The sequence below is a fragment of the Desarmillaria tabescens genome, assembly GCF_030435595.1.
Source record: "Desarmillaria tabescens strain CCBAS 213 chromosome Unknown EV420scaffold_100, whole genome shotgun sequence".
Taxonomy (NCBI): Eukaryota; Fungi; Basidiomycota; class Agaricomycetes; order Agaricales; family Physalacriaceae; genus Desarmillaria; species Desarmillaria tabescens.
In genome coordinates this window covers 1-26,295 of record NW_026848399.1, presented here as the reverse complement: position 1 = coordinate 26,295, position 26,295 = coordinate 1, and the positions used below count along the sequence as shown (strand labels likewise).

The 26,295-nt window shown below is 47.5% G+C and overlaps 6 protein-coding genes across 6 annotated transcripts; 3 read left to right on the top strand and 3 right to left on the bottom strand.

Annotated features, from left to right (window-relative positions):
* Positions 1 to 10,184: 10,184 nt before the first annotated feature.
* EV420DRAFT_1651555 (uncharacterized protein) lies at positions 10,185 to 12,089 on the bottom strand (the record flags this gene model as incomplete). The annotated part of the gene is made up of 1 exon (XM_060478563.1): positions 10,185 to 12,089. The coding sequence occupies one exon, from the start codon at positions 12,087 to 12,089 to the stop codon at positions 10,185 to 10,187; it is 1,905 nt and encodes a 634-aa protein (XP_060322854.1).
* A 941-nt stretch (positions 12,090 to 13,030) lies between these two features.
* On the bottom strand, positions 13,031 to 16,017 carry EV420DRAFT_1769764 (cytochrome P450). The gene is made up of 17 exons (XM_060481043.1): positions 15,867 to 16,017; positions 15,388 to 15,807; positions 15,237 to 15,337; positions 15,039 to 15,180; positions 14,891 to 14,988; positions 14,742 to 14,838; positions 14,619 to 14,691; positions 14,457 to 14,560; positions 14,340 to 14,429; positions 14,224 to 14,284; positions 13,994 to 14,177; positions 13,769 to 13,935; positions 13,615 to 13,716; positions 13,549 to 13,559; positions 13,473 to 13,497; positions 13,405 to 13,416; positions 13,031 to 13,351 (listed from the first exon to the last, which is right to left on the bottom strand). The coding sequence occupies exons 2-17, from the start codon at positions 15,518 to 15,520 to the stop codon at positions 13,180 to 13,182; spliced, it is 1,572 nt and encodes a 523-aa protein (XP_060322853.1). The 5' UTR covers positions 15,521 to 15,807; positions 15,867 to 16,017; the 3' UTR covers positions 13,031 to 13,179.
* Positions 16,018 to 16,584: 567 nt separating this feature from the next.
* On the bottom strand, positions 16,585 to 18,956 carry EV420DRAFT_1316610 (MFS general substrate transporter; the record flags this gene model as incomplete). Its single annotated transcript, XM_060468692.1, has 12 exons — positions 16,585 to 17,071; positions 17,129 to 17,245; positions 17,293 to 17,602; positions 17,662 to 17,734; positions 17,783 to 17,811; positions 17,865 to 17,901; positions 17,950 to 18,182; positions 18,237 to 18,276; positions 18,330 to 18,538; positions 18,586 to 18,656; positions 18,706 to 18,781; positions 18,833 to 18,956. 12 exons carry the CDS (start codon positions 18,954 to 18,956, stop codon positions 16,990 to 16,992), a joined length of 1,401 nt encoding a protein of 466 aa, XP_060322852.1. The 3' UTR covers positions 16,585 to 16,989.
* Positions 18,957 to 19,843: 887 nt separating this feature from the next.
* On the top strand, positions 19,844 to 22,213 carry EV420DRAFT_1280179 (cytochrome P450; the record flags this gene model as incomplete). Its single annotated transcript, XM_060468190.1, is given in 13 exon segments — positions 19,844 to 19,973; positions 20,030 to 20,133; positions 20,194 to 20,329; positions 20,383 to 20,466; positions 20,486 to 20,502; positions 20,531 to 20,636; positions 20,689 to 20,767; positions 20,814 to 21,037; positions 21,091 to 21,157; positions 21,211 to 21,388; positions 21,446 to 21,612; positions 21,666 to 21,767; positions 21,982 to 22,213. 13 exon segments carry the CDS (start codon positions 19,844 to 19,846, stop codon positions 22,211 to 22,213), a joined length of 1,626 nt encoding a protein of 541 aa, XP_060322851.1.
* A 1,473-nt stretch (positions 22,214 to 23,686) lies between these two features.
* Positions 23,687 to 23,992, top strand: EV420DRAFT_1280187 (uncharacterized protein; the record flags this gene model as incomplete). Its single annotated transcript, XM_060468191.1, has 1 exon — positions 23,687 to 23,992. A coding segment is annotated over one exon (306 nt), but the record flags the coding sequence as incomplete, so codon positions are not given.
* Positions 23,993 to 25,273: 1,281 nt separating this feature from the next.
* Positions 25,274 to 26,095, top strand: EV420DRAFT_1651551 (uncharacterized protein; the record flags this gene model as incomplete). The annotated part of the gene is made up of 2 exons (XM_060478562.1): positions 25,274 to 25,424; positions 25,527 to 26,095. 2 exons carry the CDS (start codon positions 25,274 to 25,276, stop codon positions 26,093 to 26,095), a joined length of 720 nt encoding a protein of 239 aa, XP_060322849.1.
* Positions 26,096 to 26,295: the final 200 nt, after the last annotated feature.

Genomic DNA, 26,295 nt, shown 5'->3' with positions numbered 1-26,295 from the left:
GTTTGCGTCTATCCTCAAGACGCGGGTCTTCCATTCTGCGTAGGTTGTGGGGCGCTCGTTGTCCCCATGCATAACCGTATTTCGAACCGTCGGGCGTATAGTGGCTTCTACCACTTCGAACATCTGCTTCTCGTCCCCGAATTCCTCACACTTGTGGGCCAACCGTTCGAACTTTGCGAAGAACTCGACCGCTGACTTAAAATCCGACTGCCGGACCTTCTTCCACTCCGCCTTCCAAATGGTTAATTCGGCTACTTCGCGGAACTGGACGGTGAGGTCATGGGAGAATTCCGCCCACGTGGGGAATCTCCAATGACCCCGTGGGTCCCGATATCGATAGTATTGGTCGACCCACCACTGCTGCGCTTCTCCACGGAGGTACCCCTGGGCGAACGTGATGCGGTAGGGGTTCTGCCCCTCGTCGTTCATCGTATAGTACATGGGGAATACCTGGAAATAAACTTCACAGTGGTGAAGGAATCGAGTGATGTCCGAAGACACCCCGGTGAAGTATTCTGGCTGCGTAATTAATTTGGGTTTCACGTCGTTCCACGGATTGTTGGCAGCCCCCGGCGCCAGGACCCACGGATCAATAGGGTCCGGTGGCGGAGGCGGCACCGGTGGGATTGGAGGCCTGGGCGGTCGCGATAGGGACCGTAAGTTTCGATTGTCGCCCGGAGGCGGGTAGTCTCCATAGTTAGGGTGTGGCGGCGGACCCGGCGGAGGTCCTGATGGTGGTAACGGGGGTACTGTCGACCCCTTCCCTTTATCAGGGTTAGAGGGACCTGCCCCTGTGTCCGCGTGTTCGTCGTCGTCCCCTCCCGCGCCTGCAAAAAAGTTCGAACCAAAGAAGTCCTCCGTTTCCAACAGGTTTGGCATGGGTTGGGGTCGTCGGTACGGCTCACATCCCTGCCGGGGGTCCTCAGGATGGACCTGGCTCCATACATCGGCTGCCCGGTGCCAGGTTTCCACGTCTAGGATATTCTTCATCAGGTACACGTCGCCCATCCTGCGAGCGTGTCGGTAATCCTCTCCCGCCTCCGTGAACAGCCATTGCGGGTCTTTCTCCATATCCTCCATCATTATCTCGTACAGGCCATGCCATGGTAAGAGGTCGAAAATGGCGGGCCTCGGGTTAGGTCCATTAAGAAGGACCTGCTTCACCGCCGTCATTACCGTCGGTTCGAGGGCCTGGTTCGGGGGCCGACTTGGCATCCTTGGCTGCCTTCCTCTCTCGGGCGAGGCGGTCGATTTCCTTGTTTCTCCTCCACCTCCCGATGTCGGAGTCCTCGTCAGTGATCTCTGACTGGTAGGAATTCCAGGCCCTTGCTCTGGCCTCCAGATCGCTTCCTGCTTGTCGCGCGGCTCCGGTATATCTAACGGCCGCGGCTCGAATTCGATTCTTGACTTCGGCGTCGGTGGCGTCGGGTTCGAGGGGAAGATCCCACCATCCTCCGGGTCCCTGGAGTGCGTCCTCCTCGGCCCTTCGGATGCGTGCGTCATGCGCTCTTCCTCGCTCCATTCTGGCCTCGATTTCTGGAGACCCCCTGGCAGCTCGAGGGAGTCCGAGGGACTCGACGTACGTGTGATAGAGGAGAGGCCACGGATGCTGGGATAGAGGGACGGGGTCGGCGAAGGCTCGCGACGAGACGGAGGGTTCCCAGTTGGAGACTCCGGCGAGTCGCTCGGAGGCGGTAACTGTCCCAAGCTCTTCGGGGTTGTACTCTGGGTACTCGCCCCAAAGCTCCCCATCCGTCGGCTCGTGCGCGGGGACGGGGGGAGTGAGCGGAGGGGTCTCGGCCCTTTCAGAGACCTGGTCGGACTCTGGTCCGGTCTTGTCTCTGGCCACAGCATCCTCTTCCCCTGTGTCTGCGTAGACCCAGCTGGAGTCGGGGTACCAGGCGATTGGGGGACCCCGATTGGTTGGCCAGGAGCCTGAAACAGACTGTGGGCCAGCTGAACTGGTGGTAGCCACGGAGGCTCCGAGGCTAAGCTCTCCGGAGTCCTCGTCGAAGTCGTCCCTGGCTTTTCCCTTGCCATACCTTCGTCGCTCGCTTCCCCACTCTGCATCTGTCCACCTGTTTTGGGAGCGTCCGCTCCAGTTATCTCCGGTATAGGTCGCATCCTCCTCCTCGTTCGGGTAGAGGTCACTGAGGAGGTCTTCGAGTCTGATTCTTTCGAGCTCGGTGAGCTCGTCGCCTTCGAACTCGGTATCAGGGCTTTCTTCGCCCGCGACCAGATGCCTGGTGCCTTGTCCTCGGGCTCCGTCGTTGCTTGACTCGCCCTCGACTGGAGAGACGTCGAAGAGACCTGGTAGGGGCGAGTCTCCTCGGTCGAGGAATACCCTCCGGGTATCAGCAATGTCGACGGAGTGGTCTGACTCGGTGGCGCTTCTGTAGGAGTCGGTGTTCGACTCTGAGGATCCTGAGCTGGATCGCGACGATGTGTAAAGGGACCCTCCAGGTCCTCTGGGTGTGATGGGTCGGCCATCATGAAGTGTTTGCTGCGAGGCGGCAGGGATGAAGATTATTGGTGGCGGGTACGCTGGCGTCGCCGGAACGTAATGAAATGGAAGCTGTGCTCGTACGCGCCTCTGTTGGCGACAGCACCGTTGGATGTAGTACAAGGAGGTGAACAAGAAAAAGGTTATAAAAAGCGTGGAGATGACGGGAATGGCGTCGGATAAGGGCATCCGTCCGTTGGCTTATTTTCTGAGATAGCCGGCGGTAAGAATGGACCATACGACGGACAAAGCGAGAATCGTAAGGGCGGCAAGGGTCGCGATAATCAGGTTGAGGTCGGTCTCGTAGACGGGGCTGGTCATCAACGTGGTATCGTCGTCGAAAGATGGGTCAGTCAATGCTAGCAATATGACTGCTAACAGTGAAGCTAACTTTAAGGATAGGTTAAAGATGTTCGTTGTGCCTCAGATGAGGGGAACGTATGCGCCGTAAAGGGCTACTAGCAGTCCTGCTAGGAGCGGTGCGGCGATACAGACTCGGATGAGGACAAGGGTAAGAAGAACAGTTACTACAACTGCAAAGATCGGGTCGTTGATAATGTAGGGAACAATCCAGGCGATAACAGCAGCTTGGAGCAGTAGGTCAAAGGGTAGGACCCAGATGACTACTGCGATAAGAAAGTGTATCGGATGAATTTTGGGATATGTCGAACCGTCGGTTCACTCGCAACGCGCTGACAGTCACGAAACTGTCCTTACGAACACAGGGCGATAACCTCTCTGGTCAAACGGGGGAAATGTCTGTAAAGATGGTTGGGCAGCGTTCTTTCGCTGAAGTGGCGCTGAGCAACGTAGAACGAGCTTCGGCTAAATGTTAGCCACTAACTCTTATCGACTTAGATCAACTAAGGATCACCACTCGCACTTCGGTGGACAATACACTCAGAGGTCAAAGGCGATGGGGTTGAGTCAGGAGCGAGCTTAGATAGTCGCGAAGGACGGAGTTCGATGTTAGGTAGATTAAACCTTAGCCGAAGCTGGGGTTTAGACCAGCTGAGGCTCTACTTAAGTACACATTGAGTAATCTAAGAATAGTACTGTGAGAATGTCCGATCAGAACCGCAGCATAGAGTAAGCGTGAATGCGTAAGGAAAAAGAAAGAGAGAAAAAGAAATGAGTAAACCATAACAAAACCTTTGTACGCGTATGCGGGAAGGTGACACGAACAAGCTATACAACTACGACCGGTAAGAGAATCCGTGCCTATCACTGCCAGGTTGGCATGATCTAGGCAATGGTCAGTTTCTTAATGACTCAAGTAAAGAGCGTCACTTACCAAAGGAAGTATGCACATACTCCTGCAGGAGGGATGGATACACGGCCATGTTCCTACCCCTGTTTCTTTGATTGCCAGGCTTATGACCGAGTATCTAATTAAAACATTAGATTTCCTAATGCTAGTAGATATGAATCCTTACCTCTAGCAAACAAGCAGAAATTATATAACATTTTTATGGCTAGAACGAGGGGTTAGTGCCCTATCAAGTTTAAAAGATAAAGACATGTACCCTGATACATGAGATACACAGTCGGTACTATAGGCAAAACGAGTCAGTCAGACAAAGGGAAAACAAGATAGAAAATCCGTACTGCCACTGTGCCTTTACCTTCTATGAAAATCACCAAGATTTCTGTGCATTCCATCATGCTAATGAGCCGTTGTCGTACTCAGCATCGTAGGACCCGATTATGCAAAGAGGAGGCATCGTGCTACATGATGTAGCAACCTAGCATTAGTAGATACTCTGTTAGCGAACGGAAAGGAAAAGGCAGCAGAAATGCACCTGGCAGAGGCGATCCCTGCTCATTCGACCCACATAAAGGCTGTATCCATATCGTTGACTTGCAGGTCTGATTCGTTTGAATGAACTAAAGGGTAAGTTACTGGCTGCTAAGTTGGGATCCGAAGTGCAAGATTAAACCCAGAGTAAGGATTGGTTAACTAGTCGCTAAAGGAGCAAAAGCATTTGCTCACTTCTGATATGCTCAAGACTGGCCATTGAGTTCTTCGTCATGTACAGCCGAGGGCCCAAAATCACATCTACAAGACATTAGGAATACAGGGTATAAGCGAGGAAGGTATGAGACTACTGTATCTCATAGCCTAGTGATACCATGTTCATTGGCATGCCATTGGAACATGTTGATATCGTTGTATGCAGTAAAAGTCTACAGTAACAATGAATGGCTCATCAGCAAACCACGAGCAGGGGCAGGGGCAAGAAAGAAACACTATGCACTTGGGTCCATCTGCAAGGTGTTCTCGTTGTGTTGGGACTTTTGAGAGCCACAGCTTGAGCTCATAGCTGGCATGGCCGACAGAATAAACTGATGGAATGAACTAGGAAAAGTAAGTAAGTCTTGAGAATGAGGAAGAGAAGAAAAAAATATTTGCCATGACCGTACTGCTGCTGCCTTCAAACCCGCTTGAAATCCCAGAAATGCCTTGTCTGTTTTATCCAGCAGATTGTCTATGCGTAGCGAGTCAGATCCAAGCGTACTATCGGATCGCATGTTAGCAGGGAAATAGAGGTAAGAAGTAGTCCACGCACCTGTATTGGAGCTCCCTATCTATACTTTACAAGCATTGTCCTATTGTATCATTACTTGTAGCCAATGGGGATGCTCGAGCCAATACATCGTCATCTGAGATAACAAGGAAAACTTTAGCTTGGCTTAAGGAATAGGAAATTACAGCTTACCTTGGCGAAACCAGTCGATATACATCAGTAGAGGGATTTTGTTATGGATATTGGGTATCCACTGATTCGGTGCATGAGTCAACACATGCCCGAACTCAGCCTTCTTGGTCCTAGTAGTGACTTGCTCATACTTTCTCTTACTTTCTCTATTCTTCGTATTGATACTAGAATATTATGGAACATTATAGAATAATAATGACTCTAATCTTTCCTTAGTATATAAACTCGTAGGTAACATTGTATTAAAAAAGCTTTTACCAATCTACTACTATAAGGACACCTTCACTGCGTGAACCCTCAGTTACGCCTAGCGCTTGCTGAACAACTCGTTGGATACGCCTAGCGCTTTCTGACACCAACCCGAAGGTTACACTTAACGCTTGCCTTCACCCTCGGCCCATAATAGCTTCGCGCTTACAGGCTTTCTATATTGGTAATTGCTCCGTGCTTACCAGCCACTTCCCTCAGTAATTGCTTTGCGCTTACTGATTTCCTTTATTTCGCAAACCGGACCACTCAGGTCTCCTCACGAACCCTCACCAGAATCCATTATATTCCCTAACAACATACATCATTCCTAATTACTCTTACCTCACTTTGATCACCACTCCTCGCCTCGTGCTCACATCTCCAGATTTCGGCAGATCCATAACAGATTTAACGGCAGGTACTAAGGCTCTGGAAGGGTATTCATTAGGTGCTCCAAGTTGCTCACTAACTAAACTAAACCATTCACTTACCGTTTGAATGTCAAGCTCATTTCTCAATGCTGCAGTAAGTGAAAGAGCATTGAATTGATCCTAAGCACTATGGGTCTGTTCGGCTGCCAGGCAGTGAGAAGCACTGGGTGGGCCTGATGTCGCATAATGAATTTCAAACTTGACATCATGACAGGCACAGCCAATTTCAGTTACTAGTTACCATATTTAGAAGCATCGAATGCAAAACTTTCGTCTTCATCCTCTTCAGCATGCTGCACGCTCATATCCTTTGAGAGTTGTCCAAAAACAATTCTGAATATTCCAGCTACTGAATCCAATGTGAAAACATGCTCCTCTTCAAAGAAATCACCCAGGAAAACCTGTGGCCAATGCAAAATTCCTGTCACCACCTCATCACCACCTTGCCCACCACCACATCACAACGTGAAACCCCACAGCCCTGCTGCCAGCATACTAATTGTTCGAAGCAGCGTCATCCCGATAGACCAAAGGATAACGGAAGTATCAGCTTCTGAACCGGCCCAATGATATCTGTTACACAGGCGTGAGTCAAGTCAGAACATGAGAAGCTTCATTCAAATACGTATACACATCTGCCTCATGACCAGACATGGTGGCATGGTAGGGCATGGTACCACTTCTGCATGCTTCATGCTGTGTAATGCACTCTTGATGTGCTTGCTTCTCAGCGCTTAGACTAGTTTCCTGTGATCCAGTCCGCTGTGTGTAAATTCTGACACCACAACGTGCTCCTTTCCTGGTAAGCGTGTTCTATTGCTTTTGCAACCTAATCCTGACTCCATAATTTGCAGCCCAAAAATTCGTTCTTCCATACTCCACTCAGATAGATAACCTTTTTTGTTTGTAACATACGGCCGAGTACACGAATCATGACGAGTTGTATGTATGTCATCTTGCAGTGACAGAAGCATAAATTAAGGGAATATGGGCAGCAATCTTTCTGGTTCATGAAACCACATGCTGGATAGCAAGGAGCGATACTACAACTTCGAGCACAAGATGTTTTTCTCAAACAGTGCTCCACCGAGACACTGAACAGTGATGCATTCTCATAGCTTGACATGAACACAAGCACAGCCACTCATGAGTACACCCTCCACCGGTTCCAGATAATTTCTCACCAACTTAATATAGAACTTGCAGTTGTTGTCATGGGTAGCATTCGACGCATCAATCTGAAGCCATGCCTAAACTGTTAAGAATCAGGGTATTTTGGCTAATACACAAGTTACTGAATACTTGAGTAAAACCTAAGTTGAGAGCGAGGATGTCCAAAAGCCGAGTTCCAACCACCAAGAGGGATCCGTAAGGGTGCTAACAAGCACGAGGCGTAACTGACTGGGTCTCCGAAAAGCGCTAGGCGTAGTCGGAAAGCAATTGATTGGCAAGCGCTTGGCATAACCGATCAGAGATGCTTAGTTCACACAATTAAGTGGACTTCGAAGATGAGTAAAATTAGCTTAAGAGATCCTAATACAATGGTAAAGACAATATTTATATGCTACTAGTAAGGCATTGAGTCATTATAATTCTACAATATTCCATAGTATTCTAGTATCAGCAAGAAGAACAGAGAAAGTAAGAGAAAATAGTAGAAAGTATCAGTAAGCTGAGGTCAAGACCGAGAAGGCTGAGAGTAGGCATGTGTTGACTCATGTACAGACTGAAAAATACATGAGATCCATAACATGGCCCCCCCCAGTCTACATATGCTGGAACGAGGCACACCCCAAGTGAATGAAAAGAATTAGAACAAGTAAATATCATAGATTTGAATGGTTCTGCTGATTGTGGCCGTAACTTCACAAATCCTGATATCAAAACGATTCTACACTCTTCACATAGGAGCACAAGGTTAATTGCCTTCGGAAATGGCATTACCGACAGGCCTTTTGCTGTTACATGAGTCAATGAGTCAAAGATTGGGTAAATGACAAACTTGTTCCACAATAACAAGCATGTATATGGGTAAATACCTAAGGGAAACATTTTCAATGGATTAAACCTTATTTGATGCCTGGATAGGTACAAACGAAGCCCAGATGATACGCGAATAGAGGAAGGCTTCATGCGATGAAGCGGAGAATCGGCAAGAGCCGGTTCCTTGGAGCAGTTTCCAAAACAGGAATGATATTGATGATGGGCCCCATCATTTTGCCATCTAATCCATTCCACCATCGTTCCATTCACGCTCGAGATTGCGTCCAGCTTCTGGCATTGCCTCGAAGCCTCTGTCTCTTTCATTTCATTTACTGATGCATGTAGGCATCACCTAAGGTTCGCGACTTCTATATTACCTTCAGATGGCGGCGCAGTTGGTACTAGGTTTGTCGAACGTGCTAGAAGGCTGGTTTCTGTATGTCCAGAGAGGATACTGGGAGATACTGTGATAGATGTGATAAAACGGTCACTGGGTATGTCATCTGAGCTATTGATGAGCCGAACACACTGATTTAATTTCTTGTGTTCAGTTTTCTCTGTCCAACTGAGCTTCAATGATACCGTATTGAACCCGACACTTGGTGGATGATCTGTGAGTAGTCTTTTTGATTCTTGTTTAATCCCTGCGACTTCCGCTATCATTAACAGGTGGGGGTAAACTGAAAACCTAGGGAAACCGATCAATTCTGGAATAAGCGGACAAAGGAATTCCCATTGAGGTGAGCACCAAATCTTTAGGACATGCTGCTGTCGATCCCCAAGCCAAGTTGTAAGGTCCCAGTCCCCTGGCACAGTAGGAATTGCTGGAAATTTGGGATTTTGGAATTTACGCAAGGCTCAACAGTGCAGGAATTCTTCAAGTTCCTCATCTGCAAGAATGAAAATGAAGCTGGGAAGGTAATGGAAGAAAGCCATGATGAGTTTACATCTGGTGGCAATGCTGAACCCTTCAGAGGCGGCATTTGGAAGTGTCTGGGCCTTAATTCGGATGGCAAGTCGATGCAGATTATGCACTGTCCTAATACACCAACTCTTTTGTGTGGTGCGTAGTCATCGTTTCATCTTTTGGCTTCCCCTACAAATGTCATAAAACCCTTTGCCAGGAATACGAACAGGACTGGTTGTATTCCAGTTTCCTATTGGTCTTAGAGAATAGCAGATGTTGGAAATACGAAGGACAGGAAGTCGGTGGACGAGGCCAGAGGGTAAGTCTTCTCCTTGTTGCCAATGAGTTTCTCGGCTGACATGTTGTTTGAGAAATAGGACACATTGCCTTATCATGGAGAGAACATGGGTTGATAATCTAGCACCGTATCCTAGGTGTCGGAGCTCTCCTTGTACTGGATAATATTTCAAATATCGACAAAACGTTTGAGCCCAATGACATGTCTCTGGTTTAACATTTATACTAGATTCAAAATATTTTCCGTCGCAATATGTACCAGAATGTCGTTTGGGAGATGCGCGAATGGAGGACGGCTCTATTGTGTGATGATAGCAAGGGGAATTGGCTTTCGTAGTTGCCGGTGAGTTGTTTCCAAAATGGGAATGATATTGATGATGATCACATTGATTGTGAACTTCGTTTCGCCATCGCATCGTTCCCAATGTTGTTTGGCCTGCACTCACTATTGCATGTGATACTAGCTCCTCTCCATGTGTATATGAGTCTCGTCCAGTTCTACTGTCAACGACAATACCGAGCTTGACCATGAACTTCTTTTGAATATTCATGATCTCTCTACTCAAGGGTCTGGTGTACTGGCGTCTTTCCTGACGGTGTCGGTCACTATTGGTCAGGACTTCGGCTTCCATGCTTATCCCTTCAAAATTACATCCTGATGCATCAGTACTACATTGTTTGAGTCCAACGATACTTATATGAATCTCTGATATCAGCAAAGTCGGTGCTAGGACTGTTGAGCACCTGAGTATGCTGCTTTCGGTGTTTCCATAAGGAAGAACAGGAGAGATTGTAGTAGGCGTGATAAAAATGGAGCAGGGTACTTCATTTGAATGGGTACTGAGCAGAATGTTCTGATTTGATTGATCACATTCAGTTTTCTCTGGAAATTTGCGCTTCAAAGATACTGTATTGAGCAAGGCACTCTGTGAATGTTCCATGAGTAGCCATTTTGATGCTTGTTCAGTTACCATGACTTCCACTGTGATAGGATTTGTGCGAGTGTTTATCAGGGATGTAAGGAAAACAAAAAATCTATCCACGGGACCTGTAGTTGCCTGAGGTTTCATGGGTATCACAAGGCCTATTTTGGCTCAGACGGCTCCTGATACTCTTCGATGCTTTGAATGGTGACAAGATTTCTGGGGCTTGGTGAACTGACTTGTGTCAGATAGGACATAAACTTCGATCTGATGCGACCCCTCAGTAGCCAATGTGATAGCTGTTTTAACTTCCCCTCCATGTCTGATGAGATGCAGACTGTATAGCCGACGTTTGGTTCTCCTGGTCTGCTCCATAAAGTTCATCTTCTGCTTGATGGGAACCTTAGGCCATGCAGAGAGCTTCCGAGGTGCCTTTTGGGAGTTATGCAGGATATACGAGCTCGAGTCGAGGACCATCTGCAAGACATTGTGATCAAGGGTATTCACTTCTACCTGGACCCGTGTTGCTTCACTTCTCATGATTATCAATCCCAACAGCCACAGTATGCCTTCTCTCATTCCCATCAGTGTACGCTGACAATTACTATTAGTGGACGTGACCTGGCTGGTAGCATGGAATATTCGCAGTGGTCCTCTCAGCAGTCGGTCGATGCGACGTTTGACTTTACGTGGTAATTGGGGATTCTTGTTCTTTTCTGAAAAGGGTGCACAAGGCATATTTGAAGCAATTTGAAAGGTACAAATCTCGTTATTGGTTGAATAGGGAAGGATTGGGTTGCCGATGCTATTATTCCAGGCTGGAATATCAATGACTTTGTTCTCACAAGTATCCCTCAGGTTTGGATTCTTGTTGCAAGTAGGTATGTCCATCACTTTGAGAGCAGTGTCAAAACCAATGCTGGTATACTCTGAGTGACCGGGGTATACAGGAATTTGTGAATTGCATGGACCACGACAAGATGGAAGTCGGTTTCCATTGTTGCCACCTTGACTTGAGTTAAGATCGCTAGGAGCACATCCTTGGTAAATGCTCTTGTGCGCAGAAGGATTTCTGAAATCTAAGTCTTCAGGAAACTGAGCTCGGTAGGATACTGCAGGCAAACTCTCATATCGACCGCGACCGAAATCTTGAGATTTGCAGACTTTGGAATTCGCACATTGACAAAACTGACATTGTGTTTTAATGGCGTGTGAGTTGCTAGGATGCTGTTCCTCATCTCTCGTCGCAGTATAGTGTACTCCCTCCCAACTCAAGTCAGAGGACGAGGCCTGAAAAGAGGTCTTCGACTTGAAAGGATTGGAATGTGGTACAGGAGGAACCGCATGAAGGTAATGTTCCATTATCATGACACGGGCTCTGTCAGGATTGCACTGAGCTGCCAGGAGTTTTTCATCTAGATATACATGTGTCCGAAGATTATTCCAGTCATGGACATAATCGAGCATATGAAGAAAATGCTCGATGCGAATACGATACTGCAAAGCGTACACCTCAAAATCGTTGGCTGTCAAGCCCTTCATGGTGTTGATGCCCCATGTAGGTACTTTAAAATCTGAATAACCAAATGAATTGAGTGATGAGGAAGCTATTGCACGGCGAGTCATTAACCTGGTGTGAAGTTCCTGATAGATGTTCTGATCCATCTTGTAGACAACATCTTTTGTGAACATGGTGCAGGTGAAAACGGATGTGAGAAGACGATCTAGCATGCATGTTTCTTCCGAAAAGATATTAGTATACTGGTTGTGCATCAGTACATGAGCACTTCGTAGACCATACACAAGTTTCCGGTTTCTACTGAGCCTAAGTATCTGAATAACGTGATCCTTGCGCTCCTGCAAATGTGAATGTTCTGTGAACATGAAAAGGGGAACACAGGTTGGCCATAAGCAAGTGACATTCTGGCTATTAGTTTCGGAAATGTCTGCTGGGTCGACAGGAAACACAAGCGGTGCTGGAGGATCTGGAAAGCCGAGCGAGTCGCTAGGCAAATGCTGAGTTGGGGGAGAAGATTGCGAAGCAGGTAAATGGATCATTGAAATGGATTCAGGCATGATATTGGAATTCAGTGCGAGTAGGCTTGATAAAGTGCTGAAGTGAGTAGGAAGTAATGAATAAAACAATTCCCTCTACAAGGTGGTCCCAATGTGTCCACCAATGTTAAGAATCAGGGTATTTTGGCTAATACACGAGTTACTGAATACTCGAGTAAAACCTAAGTTGAGAGCGAGGATGTCCAAAAGCCGAGTTCCAACCACCAAGAGGGATCCGTAAGGGTGCTAACAAGCACTAGGCGTAGTTAACGAGGGCGTCAGCAAGCGCTAGGCGTAACTGACTGGGTCTCCGAAAAGCGCTAGGCGTAGTCGGAAAGCAATTGATTGGCAAGCGCTTGGCATAACCGATCAGAGATGCTTAGTTCACACAATTAAGTGGACTTCGAAGATGAGTAAAATTAGCTTAAGAGATCCTAATACAACGGTAAAGACAATATTTATATGCTACTAGTAAGGCATTGAGTCATTATAATTCTACAATATTCCGTAGTATTCTAGTATCAGCAAGAAGAACAGAGAAAGTAAGAGAAAATAGTAGAAAGTATCAGTAAGCCGAGGTCAAGACCGAGAAGGCTGAGAGTAGGCATGTGTTGACTCATGTACAGACTGAAAAATACACGAGATCCATAACATAAACTGTGCGAGTGTTCTGGTTCCCTTTTCCCGTGAAAGATGCTTGGAGGACACCATATGGGAAGAGTATTACCAAGGTTCGGTGTAGAAGGGTCAACCGTCGCGATTCTAATGGGAAGCTGGGATGGTCAGTTTTCTCTTTCTCTCTCGTCAGGTGTGAAATTAGAAGCTTATCTTCCCTTGTTCGACAGGTACCTCACTTGCGAATACAGCCCCGCCGGTAATATTGTTGGTAACAACAACCAATACTTCAAAGACAATGTTCAATGTTAATTTAAGTAGAGAAGGCGACTTGATTTTTGTTTTAGCTCGTTGATGTGAAAACCTATAAACTACAGAATTCATCCTTTGCACCTAAAAACTTCAATTCTCAACACAACGCAATCTTGTACAAAGAAATGATCAAGTGCGCCATCTAAATTATCACAGGAGGTCCTTGGCACCAACTGAGTCTCTTTCATCCTAAAACGGAGACGCGCAACGGAACCTGAGAACCCTGGTTAGCTTTGCCCTCCACCGCGGGGACAATCACCAGTCCAGCCGGATATTCCTGCACATTCAGACCCTCCGGTAAACTGAACTCAAAATGCTTCAGAAGGTCGACAATGATGACTTGCATTTCCATGATCCTATCGTTCCAGGTTAGATACCGGCCATAGACTCTGGCTTGAAGGTGACCTACGCGAACTCCCAACTTGAATTTTTCACTTAGAATTCAGTGCTGGAAACGGGAAACAAGTGAAGACCCACCCTATGCATGAACGCGTTCCGGAGCCTTATTTATTAATTGAGCGAGTGAGTCATTAGATTGAGATGTAGGATTCACCAAATGTCATCCTACAGAGACAAATTCAGATTTCGTTTCAATACGAGTACGTCGATTCTTACTCACAAATTGCCATACATCCCGAGCGGAGTGCGAGGCTGAGTTACGTCGCCAATAAATCGGTTTGGATTCCACTGATCTGCGTCAGGGCCCCAGATACTCGGCAGCCTGACAATGTTTAGACCCTCCAATGTCAATCATCAGAAACAGTAACGCGTACCGATTATACGTGTATATTGAACAATAAATTGTTTGTCCTTTAGGGATAGGAATGTCTTTCAAGATCTTCCCATCCTCGGTAATGATCGGTTCGGACAGTGGAAGGGAATCATCTTGAACTGCCCTACGCATAAGGGTGGGTGCGATAGGGTGTAGGCGAAGGTTTTCCTGTCAACGATTGAAATCAGAACCGCATAACAAGCCCGAACTTTGCTCAGCCACGTACTTTGATGGTAGCGTTTAGAAACGGCATCGAATCATACTCGTTCGAGGAAAGTTTGGCGTTCTGCAAGCGAGCTTGCGAAATCTCTTCACGTATCTTGTTTTGATCTTCGGGATGTGCAGCAAGCTCGTATAAAAGCCACCCTAGGGTAGTGGCTGTTGTCTCGTGTCCCGCAACGACAAATGTGCTACAGCGGGAAAGATGTCAATAAAATTTAGACCCGCAAAGATAACACTTGCGCAAGTTGTGCCTCGACTTCATTGTCTCTCATCTGACCCGCGCCACGCGCTTTTGCTAAAAAGATAGCTCAGATACTAGAACTGTAAATGATGGTTTGGTGACGACTAACCTAGGACACCAAGGAGATCCTTATTCCCTGGTTCATCGTTTCCCGTTCTTTGGCTGAAAACTTCCCGAGCTGCTTTTTTCGCCATGCCGCCTACTTTTGAAAGATGTCATGTCTGACGGGTGGAAACGAGCTTCAGGAATTTTAGCAGAGTATCAGGAAGGTGCCTAATCAGAGACGTAAGCATGAGCTCCCGCGACGAAGGATTTGATTGTGAGTCAATGCTGGACAGATAGGAATCAGTAATTCGGATGAGCGTTTCCCCGAATAAGACGATCTTACAAAACGTGTCTCAAGGCCTCCCTTAACTCGTTCTCCTTGCCATCGAGGGAGCAAAAATCGTACTGAAATGCAGCTACAAAGCACATAATTTTGAGATCCTATCAGAAGAGAAGCATGGCTCACCCTGACCGATTATATCCATCGCAACCTTCCCGGTCCAGTCCAAGACATTGAACACGGTGGCTCCGGCATCTAGAGAATCCCGGATCATGCAAACGAGCTAATATACACTCCTTGAATATCTCATCTGCATGCAGGTGTACAAATCGTACCTTATCACTGCTGTCTTGGAAACGCAGCTGCAATTTCTGGAGCTGTGAGTGAGAGAAAGCCGAATTGATGACTTTCCGTTGGCGACGGTGAATTTCTCCTGTTCATAAAGTTTAATGTAAAAGCAGAAGCTACGTGGGATAGACGTACCCTCGGCTGTGACTAGGCCTTGTCCCAGGAGGAGGTCTACCAAAAATGTGGAATCCTTTGTTTTAAGGAAGCGGTTGCCAGACGAGGAACTTGATATGATATATCCGATAGTTGTCGGATCCGATACAACAAGCATATCTTGCTGGACAAGTAATGTATATGAGTGACGAAGCAACAGCAGAATGAGGCATCACTAACAGCAAAGCAGCCACGGATACGGTAAACATTGCCATAATATCGAGCCCATTGCATCTCCAGCTCTCCGAAATTAGATCGATTGCGAAGGACGCGTTCATGACCTGTTCAAATTGTCAAGTTTGATATGGAAATGTGTGAGAGAGAATCTCACCAAGCAAAATAGAGGGAGATGGTGGTCCTCGCACATGCTTTACTGAGGTTCGTTTGAGCCAAGAAATGGAGAAGAAAGTCACGAGCAGGGCAATGAGACAGATAATTCCAGCGTTTGTATTAATATGAATCATCCCTGCGATACAATCGAGTTGCTATAAAAAAGTCAAGAGGTCTTAAATACTGCCTTCAGTATCGTTGTCATCAAGCGCGCATGCATGTAGACGGATCTTCTTGCCCGGAACTTGTTCCTTACCGCGAGCATACTCGCTGAATTGTGAACACCGAACTTTCGTAGATCATCCTTCGCATACGGTGTCTTTGAATACTTTGCCAGTCCAGGTCCTACCCATGCTCCGGGTTCCGAGCAAGCGTACTTCATTGGCCCACATATGGTACTTCTCACACTTCCCGAGGCCTACTAGACGGCACAGAGTTAAGTGAGGTCCGGCCGGAGTCAAAATTGACGTTTGAAAATACCGGGTCCAAATATGAGTTGATTCTGCAGAATCTGCCAACTGCAGCACGGTCACAGGATGTGATGCACGTGCGACCCATGAAATGGTGCATCCTTTTTCGTCTATACACCGCCTTATTAGGGGGAGGAAAAACAAAGGAAAAGTAAGAAAACTAGCCGACCATTTTCCCACGGCCCGGTAAAATCGCGCGCATGTGACCTTGACACGCCTACATAAGTAGTACTTATTACCCGAACTTGAACTTGTACTTCACATGCTTTCTTAAAGTAACATCACTTCGTTGGAGTTAATTGTTAGTATGTGAATTCAGTAGCTCCTGTTGAGCCGAGATTACGACTGCAACACACCCCGAGTCCCGTAACAAATGCCAGCATCAGTAATGAACCCAATGAAAGGGATGATAACACTAGAAGTCTCACATACCCTCAAGATCGTACGATAACCAAGTGCGACGCTGAATGCGACATTGATATATCGACAGTGGCGCTGCCAGGGACATGCGAGCACTTCAGTGCGACCCGGATATGTTAAGGGAGATAGCCGTTCGACTACGGGTGCCGAGTTCATGCGAGGAATATGTTAGATGAGATACGTGGAACACGACATCGATAAACGGGTGTTCCACCAGGGCCTTGGGATATTGGTCCACGTATGTCAAGCAAGAATGATTTCTGTGGAGGACCTAGTTCATACTTACAAGCCTAGGCAGATTCAAAAACGGGATGTAAAATTTATGAATTTATGCCTTTTCACATCGGTATAGGGTATTTATGTCTGATGTCAGTGATGGAGACACGGTCCGAGCTATCAATAGCCGGGTTCCACGCTTGTAAACGATCCAGCAGAGTGAAAGTGGGTGAGAAAGAAACGTACGGGGACGGTGGTTACGTGGATAGCACCGGCCAAAGGGAAGTTGAAGCAGGTTTCCGTACATCGGTGTACAGAAGTGCCGAGTTTCCATCATCTCGAAACGCAGATGCACAACGTAGCCCGAGCGGCCTCGCTAAGTTTAGCCTCTACAGCTAGTCCGGCAAAACAATTCTCGAAGAACGAGGCCCTTCAGACTTAGCGTCGTCACGGTTACCCAATCACTACTCTGTCCATTTTCTATAAAACACCATGTCTTAGGTATCTTCTGCCGTTGAGAATCCTATATCTACCCAGCCTCTCATCTCCTTCCCGTATCGTATGGCCACCCACAACAAACTATCATACAATCAATGTCAGTTAGAAGGCAGGCAAATCGAAGTTTCTTTGGCTCACACAAACGCGAGCCACCCGATCAATGATATGACGCCGTCGGCGATGGCTACACCGTAGAGCTTGATCAACGGCAACACGAAGGCAACAGCTACAGAAAGTATCATTGCCCGGGAGCACCTGAAAACTAAAGTCAGCTCGTGGATGCATGCTAGTTAGAAATATACAATGAAGCAGCCATGACTTCGGCACTGCGGGAATGCATGATATCCACCATGTATGCCGAAAGAGGCGTTAGGACTGTATTCGCCCCAACACCGTTGATGAAGAAACATATAAGGTTCAGAACGAGACCGAGCTCGCCGTCGATGTATTGTGTGATAAGCCCCGAAAGGAGGACAGGGAGCGGGACGAGGATGAGCGCACCGACGAGGGCAGCCTTCAGTCGCTCTTCTGGACGCCACGAATCGATGCCGTATTTCTTACGAGAAGCGATGACTACGCGGTCGGAGAGGCGACCTGCCAATGGCGCGCCGACTAGAAGGTGAAAACTTCAGATGGAAGAAAAAACGGATGGGAAGGAAAGGAAACGTCACTTATGTTACCTATTCCTCCAGGCAGAATGCAGGCTCCTATAATGAACTCGTTGGTGATGTTGTATTTGGCACCCTATGAGATATGAGTGTCGAACGCGTTTAGAAAGTCAAGCACGCGTACAATAGTATACGCGATAGGTACGAACAACGCTGACAAACTGTGAGGATGAAATCCCAGAAAGAGAGAAATCTCCAAAGCCCACCATAATATGCTATCGAGATTGCTGCGCCAACAAATGTCTAAATGATATAAGTACTCGAGTACAAGATTGCAAAGGACTCTCGTACCATTAGCATCAGAAGAGGACTACGTAGAAGAGCCAGGGGTGCGAGAGGATTCAGCCAAACCCATGTCCATCGTTTTGGGGTGCTTTCTACGTCTTCGTGCATCTTATCGATCCCCCGAGTTCCTGGGTGGCTGGTTTCTGGAAGGAAAAACAACATCAAGACGAAAGCGAGAAACCCAGCGAGAGCTAGAGTAGCTTGTGTCCACCGCCACGACGCGTAGTGGGCTCCCCATCCTGAATTAAATGAAAAGATGAAATAATTGGTCGACATTATGATAACATCCGTACCTCCTGCTAGAGGTGCGAGTGCTGGGCCAAGCAAAGTCGCCTGAGAAATTCATTAGAAGATCCATCAGGGTCAGAAGAAGCGATATGTGGCACCCCGAAGAATATCCCCATAGCTGATCCACGTTCCGTTACTTTGTAGATATCGCCAATGATCGCCGCTCCCATAGACATTCCGCCAGAGGTCCCAAACGCTTGAAGAAACCGCCAGACCATCATCTCAGGGACATTATGTGACAGGGCGACGCCAATGGAACCGAGAGTGAGAAAAGGAATGCTGGCAAGATATATTAGTCGTCGTCCATCTACAACGTTTCTTAGAGCCTGTATTTTTCGGAAGCACAGCACTTACAGAAACCACTGTACGTTGCACAAGTCATACCACCCAGTGAAGCAGCAAACATTGATAGACTAACAGCCAAGCTACGACATCGTTAGACGACAAGATAACATTCTAAAGAAGCATTGGTACCTGATTGTTGACCCCGTCGAGTTCAAATCATGTGCGATTTGAGGTATTGCGGGTATAAAAGTTCCTGACGCGAACACTAGCCACGAAACAGTCAGTCCAGCTGGGAATTGCACCATTTGAACTCAACTGGGAACCATAGCGCTCCATGATACGAGAGCCACGATTGTCCTCTTCCTCGCAGGAGAAAATCGGTTATAGATTTCTTCATGCCGAGATACCTCGTCAAGGAGCGATGTTGACTCAGAAACCATTCGAAGAAAAGCGGCCCTGCGACAAGAAAGAAAGAAACTTGAAGGACTGAGAGATAATGCCTAGATGATAAAGTTTTCCTGGTTGATGTCTCTCACAACGGTAAGTACCCTCCACCGTAGTCAGTATTTCCCGTGACGGTCAGCCTTTACCGTGCGAAAGGCCTAGTCGACCGTTGGAGAAGATTGGAGATGAGGGCGTCAATGCCACGGGCTCGGTGATCGGGCCACGTGGTCCGATTTCTACCCCAGGCTTTGCCACCTATCACCGCGTGGCATTCTCTTCTGATATCGTCCGACCGACGTTCGAACTTAGCTGGGTCTTTCTATCAGTGCATGTGCTCTCTGCATGTTTTTGGGCTTATTTTTTTTAGTGATCCCTCTGCCCTCTGTGACCTGGCAAGTCATCCGGAATGTATTTCCTTCCTTCAATGCATAAATAATTTCGTACTATGTCGTTTACTTCTAGTTTCCTTTATCTATTGCTGACGATTTTCCCAGTACATTCTATCAATTCAAAAATAGCAAAGGTTGATTAAGACATCCCTTCACAAGTGATCCTGTATTCCACTCCACCTACAAACCTGCCGCAGCTGGCTCACGGGTCTGATAAAATCGTTTTCGAAACCCCTACAATGGCAATGAATGATCAAAGAATTTTTGTCTATTTTGACTATCCGGCGCTTCAAATATCCCGAGATCAAAGTGGATATATCATGTGCTTGACAATACACATCGAAGGAAACTTTCCGTAGCTTGTGATCTCTCCCTTACTGCATCCTATCGCAATGATTCTGAACACATGTCTCCACAAGTATGTAAGACTGACACTCTCGGAGTAAGTGGCGTTGATAATACTTCTAGGCTCTGTGGACTCCCACTTCGTGAACATGTTGTCGCTTTCCCACTATCTCGTCGTCTTGCTGAGTCTCTTAATCTTTTTAACGGTATTTCCACTCCGTCGTCGACGAAGGCTTGTGGCAAGGCTGCGAGGACCCCCGCGGCCTTCGCTTTTGCTTGGTTCGTTTGTTGCTCGTATCTACACCTTCAACTCTGACTGGTTGAGCACATTGCAGGTCATGAATGGCAGCTGCGTAATCAAGTTGAGAAACCAGGGGATCTTGAAATGCAATGGTTGCGCCAGTACGGTGGCGCATATCGTATCGGTGGATGCTTTGGCGTAAACGCACTTGTGAATTATGGTTCCTGGAAGAGCACTGACCATCTTTTAACTTTTAAGCAAGATGTGTTGATACTGTCCGACCCGAAGGCCTTGCAGTACATCTTCCATACCTCGGGATATCGATTCCCCAAAACTGCCGACTCTGACCTAGCAGCGAGAAGCTTGTTTGGGCAAGGGATGGTCACTGTCGCAGGTAAGTGGTTCTCGTCACCTCAATGCCCAATTAAATTTGGCCTTATCATCTAGGGAAAATCCACCAGTGTCAACGAAAAGTCTTAAATCCGGCGTTCTCGGCTGCACAGCTTCATCGATATCTTATCCTCTTTCAAAGTATGGCTCGAAAGGCAAGCTAGACGACCTCCTCTAGTAAACATAAATTGACCATACATATCAGCTCACTGATAGACTCAAAAGTGATATCAAAATCAATGGAAATGATGAAAAAGTAGTTGACGTTCTTGAATGGATAAAAAGAATCGCCCTGGACATCATTGGTATAAGTGAGTGTGCAGTTTCTTTACTGCCTAGTATTTCTTAGAGAGCAGGGGGTAGCCTCTTTTCGGTATCATTTCAACGCCTTGGACGACGGCGAACAACAAGCAGAACTAAAAGATACATTACACAACCTAATGTATGTACGACCATTTTCGTGACCTACTTCTGACAAATTTCCATAGCATCGAGTCTCAAACGTCACCATCCAGCATCGAACTTCTGTACCCTGCTCTATGGCGTATTCTTCCTGAATTTGCCTCAGATATGCTCGAAGGTATCCCGCTACGAGTCACCCGCCGTTTCCATCGCTTCAGAGAATCTTCTCAGCGAGTAGCTCGTGGTATATTTCAGAAGCAGCTGAAAGTTGCTGCCCAGGATGAAGAGAAAGACATCGTGAATCTCCTCGGTAAATGGTGCCTTTTGTCACTCTCGAAAAGGGTCTAATACATCGCAATCAAGCACTATCGTACTTAAATCAAGATGCCAAGAAACGAATGAGTGACGATGAGATCTATTCTCAGTTGGCGTAAGTCACGAGCCTAAGATGTGTTTCTTGGCTGTTGACCTGTACTTTGACAGGACTTTTATTTTTGCCGGGCACGACACGACATCAAACACGACATCATGGCTTCTGTACGAACTCAGCCGTCATCCTGATGTTCAGCGTCGTATTCATCACGAGATCAGTGAGATGCGGGAGCGCGATCCTTCGTCGAGCGATTATGATTCGATGCCTATCTTGAATGCTGCAATCAAAGTCAGTGACCTCAACGCGTTAAAGTGTCGAGACTCAACGGTACTTATCATGCTCTAGGAAACACTTAGATTTCACCCTTTTATTGCAACGCTGAATCGGATTTCCAGTAGAGAAGACGTCCTCCCTCTCTCCGAACCAGTGACTGCGTCAGACGGGAGCATCATATCAGAGATTCCGATACCTAAAGGCCAAGTTGTCGTTGCGTCGATATACATCTACAACAGGTATAGACTGCAACTTCTCATAGTGATCTTTTGGTTTACTTGCCTTGGGGCAGGCTACCGAGTGTCTGGGGAGAAGACGCCGACAAATGGAACCCGGATAGATTTCTTCAACCTCAGCGGCATAATCAGACTCCCCTAGGTGTTTATGCCAATCTGTGAGGCTTTTTCTATTTAACAGTCGATTCTTCACTTGCTAAGTATCTCGCAGGATGTCATTTAGTGAGTAGTTCTTATCTCTCCAAGGTCTTGAAGCTGGAGCTTGTCACCCTAGGTGCTGGTATTCGTTCATGTATTGGGTACGTTTCGTCCTCCACTTGAAGAAAAATATCTCGTTTATCGGTATCTGGCATAGGTGGAAGTTTGCGTGAGTGCCGCTCTTCGCAAATGCGATTCAGTACTTATTCAAGACGGGTACGGATACAGTGTCTTGGAAATGCAAGTAATCGTGACAGAGCTTCTAAGCTCGTTCAAGTTCAGTCTTCCCGAAGAGGGCTTTGAAGTGATGCATGCTTTCGGGGCGCAGGCCATTTCACCGGTCGTAAAAGGGAAGACTAAAGAAGGAGAGCAAGTACCGCTTCGCGTTACAGTTTGTAAATTGTAGCAAATGAGTAGCCTTTAGAAATGACAATGTAATCTTACGTTAAAGAGCTTTATCTGTGCGGTACTACTTATCTATAGCATAGCGGGGCCTAGAACCTCACCGTAGTTGTGTATTGAGAGATAATCTGAGATGTTAGAGTTTAACCTGTATGCGGTCGCAATAGGGAGCACCGGGATTCTGTGCTGCCGGTTAGGCCACGTGGTCCCATTTTTACCGAGGATTTGCCGTCTATCACCGTGAGTTGCCTCAAATTCGCCCTCCGTTACCGTGATGTGACGACCTGAAAAGGAAGTCACGCAATGAGCTGGTTCGGCTGAGGCGCTATCCACGTGGATTCGGTCCTCCACGCGTGCAAGCCACTCATTGTTCAAAATTTTGACTTAGTAGGAATTATAACAATGCTGAATTTAGGATGAATTTTTACCAATTTACAGAAGATTTAAATCATATACAACAGGACTTGTAGTAAAAAGTAAGAGTATTTATTCAACCTAGCTAAGATATACTATCTATAAGCAAAGGGGCATCACCCCTGTTGAACAAGATCATCCCCTGGTTGACGGTGTGATGGAGGTACGGGAGGCGGCGGCGTGTAAACGTTGCAGAGCGCATGTTGGCGCGCTGGACTGGGACTGGCCCGACTTGATTGGCTTCGTGAATCGTGATCCTGAGGAGGAAGTCGGCGGTCCTGGAAGGGGCTGGCTGGGGCTGGCGTGCGCAGTGACGGAGCAGAATCGCAGGATGGTGGAAAGTGGCAGACATGGTCAAGACGAGCTGACTCGTGGCACGCGTAGGCTCAAGTGCCATTATCCTCTTTTGGGATTCACGTGGTGGCTGTACGAAGGGCGAATTTTCAAAAACTATCACCGTGCGACTTATTCGCCATCAATAATGCGTTTGCTTTCCCTTCCAGACCTTTACTTGGATTCAGGAATAGCTATCTCTGGAACTCGGGCGTGATAGTAGCGGGCATGAGATCAAAATGTCAGGGTTGAGTCAAATGGTCGTTTGAAATCTGAGCTGCACTCAGCTGTGGTCTGGCAAATCATTCGGGATGTATTTCCTTCCTCCAATGCATAAATAACCCCGTACTGTGTCCTTTACTTTCATTTTCCTTTATCTATCTTTAATGCTGACGCTTTGCCCAGTTAATCCGATCATTTCGAAAACGCTAAGGTTTGATGAAGACACCCTGGCAAACGATCCTGTATTCCTCCGACCGTCCTGCAACTACAAACCTGCCGGAGCCATCGCAAATAACTGTGGTCGCATATTCAAGGACTCCTCGCGGGTCTGAGGAGCCAAAACGAGACTCGGATCGTCTTTGCTATTCCTACAACGACAACGAATAATCAAAAATTTCTATCTATTCTGACCATCTGACGTTTCAAATATCCAGAGATACGGAATCGGCATATCATGTGCTTGGCAGGAAACGCCCCAGGAAACCCAAAGCTTCTGTAGCCTTGTGAGTACCGCTTTCCAGAAGTGACGCGTCAGAACCTCTCAGACCTGCTCTTCTTCCAAGATGGCCTGGGAATGTCGAGCTATCGATGGAACACCGGGAAAGGATGTTTCAATGCATCGAACCCCGCCAGCACTTCGCAGACCTTCCACGTTACTCGGGGGGTACAAGTGTCCGCGGACGTGCAGAGCTTGTATTGCTTGACGGAGCAGCGAAGTAGGGTCCGTTGGGCCCGACTATATCCGCGGAATAATACACCTGCGCCATTAACATCGGGTGGTACGAGTTATGATAATCAGTTTGTTACTATGTAAGGTCTTATAATGGTTGAGTATGCTCTCGAAGGATGCTGATGTTACTATTAGGTACCGGAGCAGCATATGAGGCTTTCCTGGGTGAAGTGACTTCGCATTTCATTAAAAAGGGCGTAAAGATCAATTCTATCTCTCCGATGAATGAGCCTGATAACAGGTTTGGACCGTCTACGTGTGTTCAAGTAGGAATGAAGGTTTGCCGTACCTGCATCCGGGTACGGTGGACATCCCCTGGAACTGGATTGAAGCAAATCAACATTAAAATCTAGACTATCGATTTTTCCTTTGCTCCTGTTTGTATAAACAGTGCTCATCGCGCCGGTAAGAATGAAGCGTTCGAACGATAATGAAGTAGCATTGTGACCATTAACAACAGGAAAACCGCCCGAACATCTGATAGCTCCGGTTGGCATGACCCGTTGTAGTCGTGGGTATCCACTGTCTTGATATGTGAAAGGAAATGAACATTAAGTGGTAGCGGTAGCGGTGAGTCTCTGCAGGGCAAAACATTTCATAGACTATTGAACGTACAAAATGGTACTTTTTTCACATGAAGTATCTCGCAGTCGATAGCTAATTTTGAAGTACAGCAGAATCAAGAGGGCAGGAGGAGCCGGAGTTCTCAAACTTATGGCGTTTTCCATTCTTTGGAATGCTCGTTTACAGATCTTGTTGGTCAAAACAGTACCATGTCATTGGCACCATTCGCTTTCCCATGTACGGGTTCAAGTACCTATCTTCCTGTTCCGCGATGCTCTCGGACGGCTCTGTGCTATACCCGTCCTTCCTGATCGGAATGTACGCCTCTCGTCGGGGATTTTTACATATCTGTTTTCCATGTGAAGTCTAAGAAGCGAATGGACATTCCTACGGCGGATAACGTCAGCCTACCGGTGATTTATTCTGCGAATATGTCAACGGCCTGCTTACAGGAAAGTTGGTTTTCTGTTAGCAAACCGATATAAAGCTGGTCTTGCAGTATCACTGCTCTTCACCCTTCCAGGACTCATCCCCAGCACCGTCTCAAAGTTCCACAGCTATCAACTCTCCAGTTATTCGTAAAGTGAGTTAATCATCTGGCCTGCTTGTCTCCTCACTAGTCAAAAACCTTTCTTACTCTTCCCATTTATAAGGTCATAATGAGCCGCGATCTATTTGTGCCCTCCGTCATCCCCTGGTTCCGCGACAGGGCGGACGAAGTCATGGATCACATTCACAGATTGGCCATCCCGAATGATACCAACGCGCCGTCCGACATGTTCCGCCCTGCCCAGGTGCAGAATGCCACCACTCAGCGGAACGTCCCCACCGCTGCCGAGCGGCTCATCCGCTGGGACACTCTGCACCCCAATTGACGCGTTTTGGAATGGCTTCCAGCCATGGGTGTCGCCATCGAACGGCAACTTTCCCGATGAAGCATTCACCTCCGTCAGTATGTCGTGACGAACGTCCGCTCAATCTTTGTTGGCACGGCGCGGTACTACCGCAACAACCGCAACGCGCTCGTCCGCTGGCAGCCCACGAGTGACGACAGCCACCCGGCACCGGTTCGAGTATGAGATATTCGCTTATGGTGGTATCGACGTCAACCATGTCCTGGGTGACGGTCATCAGTATGCGAACCAACACGAGATTGCGTTCCCAGGAGGCATCCGTCGTGAGTTCATCCGGACCGCACGAGAGTACAGTGGGACACAGCTCGTTCGCATCTGGGACAACCCGCGCTTCGACAATGAGCTGAACCCGCGAGGCCATATCCCGCCACTTGAGGCCCTGCCGCCACCAATTCGTGGCATCCCTGTCCCGTCATCTTCTTCACTGAGCACGACGGAGCGGCGGACCCCGATGGTGGCGCAGGACAAGATGAGCTGCGCCGCCGCCGTGCCGCCGGTAGTGGCGACGATCTCATGCGTGTGGCTGGAGACGGCCGACGTAGACGACACGCTCAGCATCAAGCCCATCCCACGGCTAAGCAGTGCAGCAGTCCTGCATCCTCTTCCTCCCTGGACAGGCCTACTTCTTCTGTGGGAACCACTATGTTTATCATCAGGTCGCGCCCGGCACGACGGACGACACGATCGTGTCAGGGCCACAATCTGCTAGTTGGTCAATGGCCGTCGTTCGTCAAAGGCCGGCTTCGGGAATATTGATGCCGTGCTCCCCGGACCCGCGTCCCGAGTTCAAACAGATGATGTATTTCTTCTGTATGGACAAGTACGTGCGCATCAACATCATGCCTGGTACGTGATCTTTGGATCCCACCGAAGGATATGCTGATGTTGTCTCGCTGTAGGGACCACCAC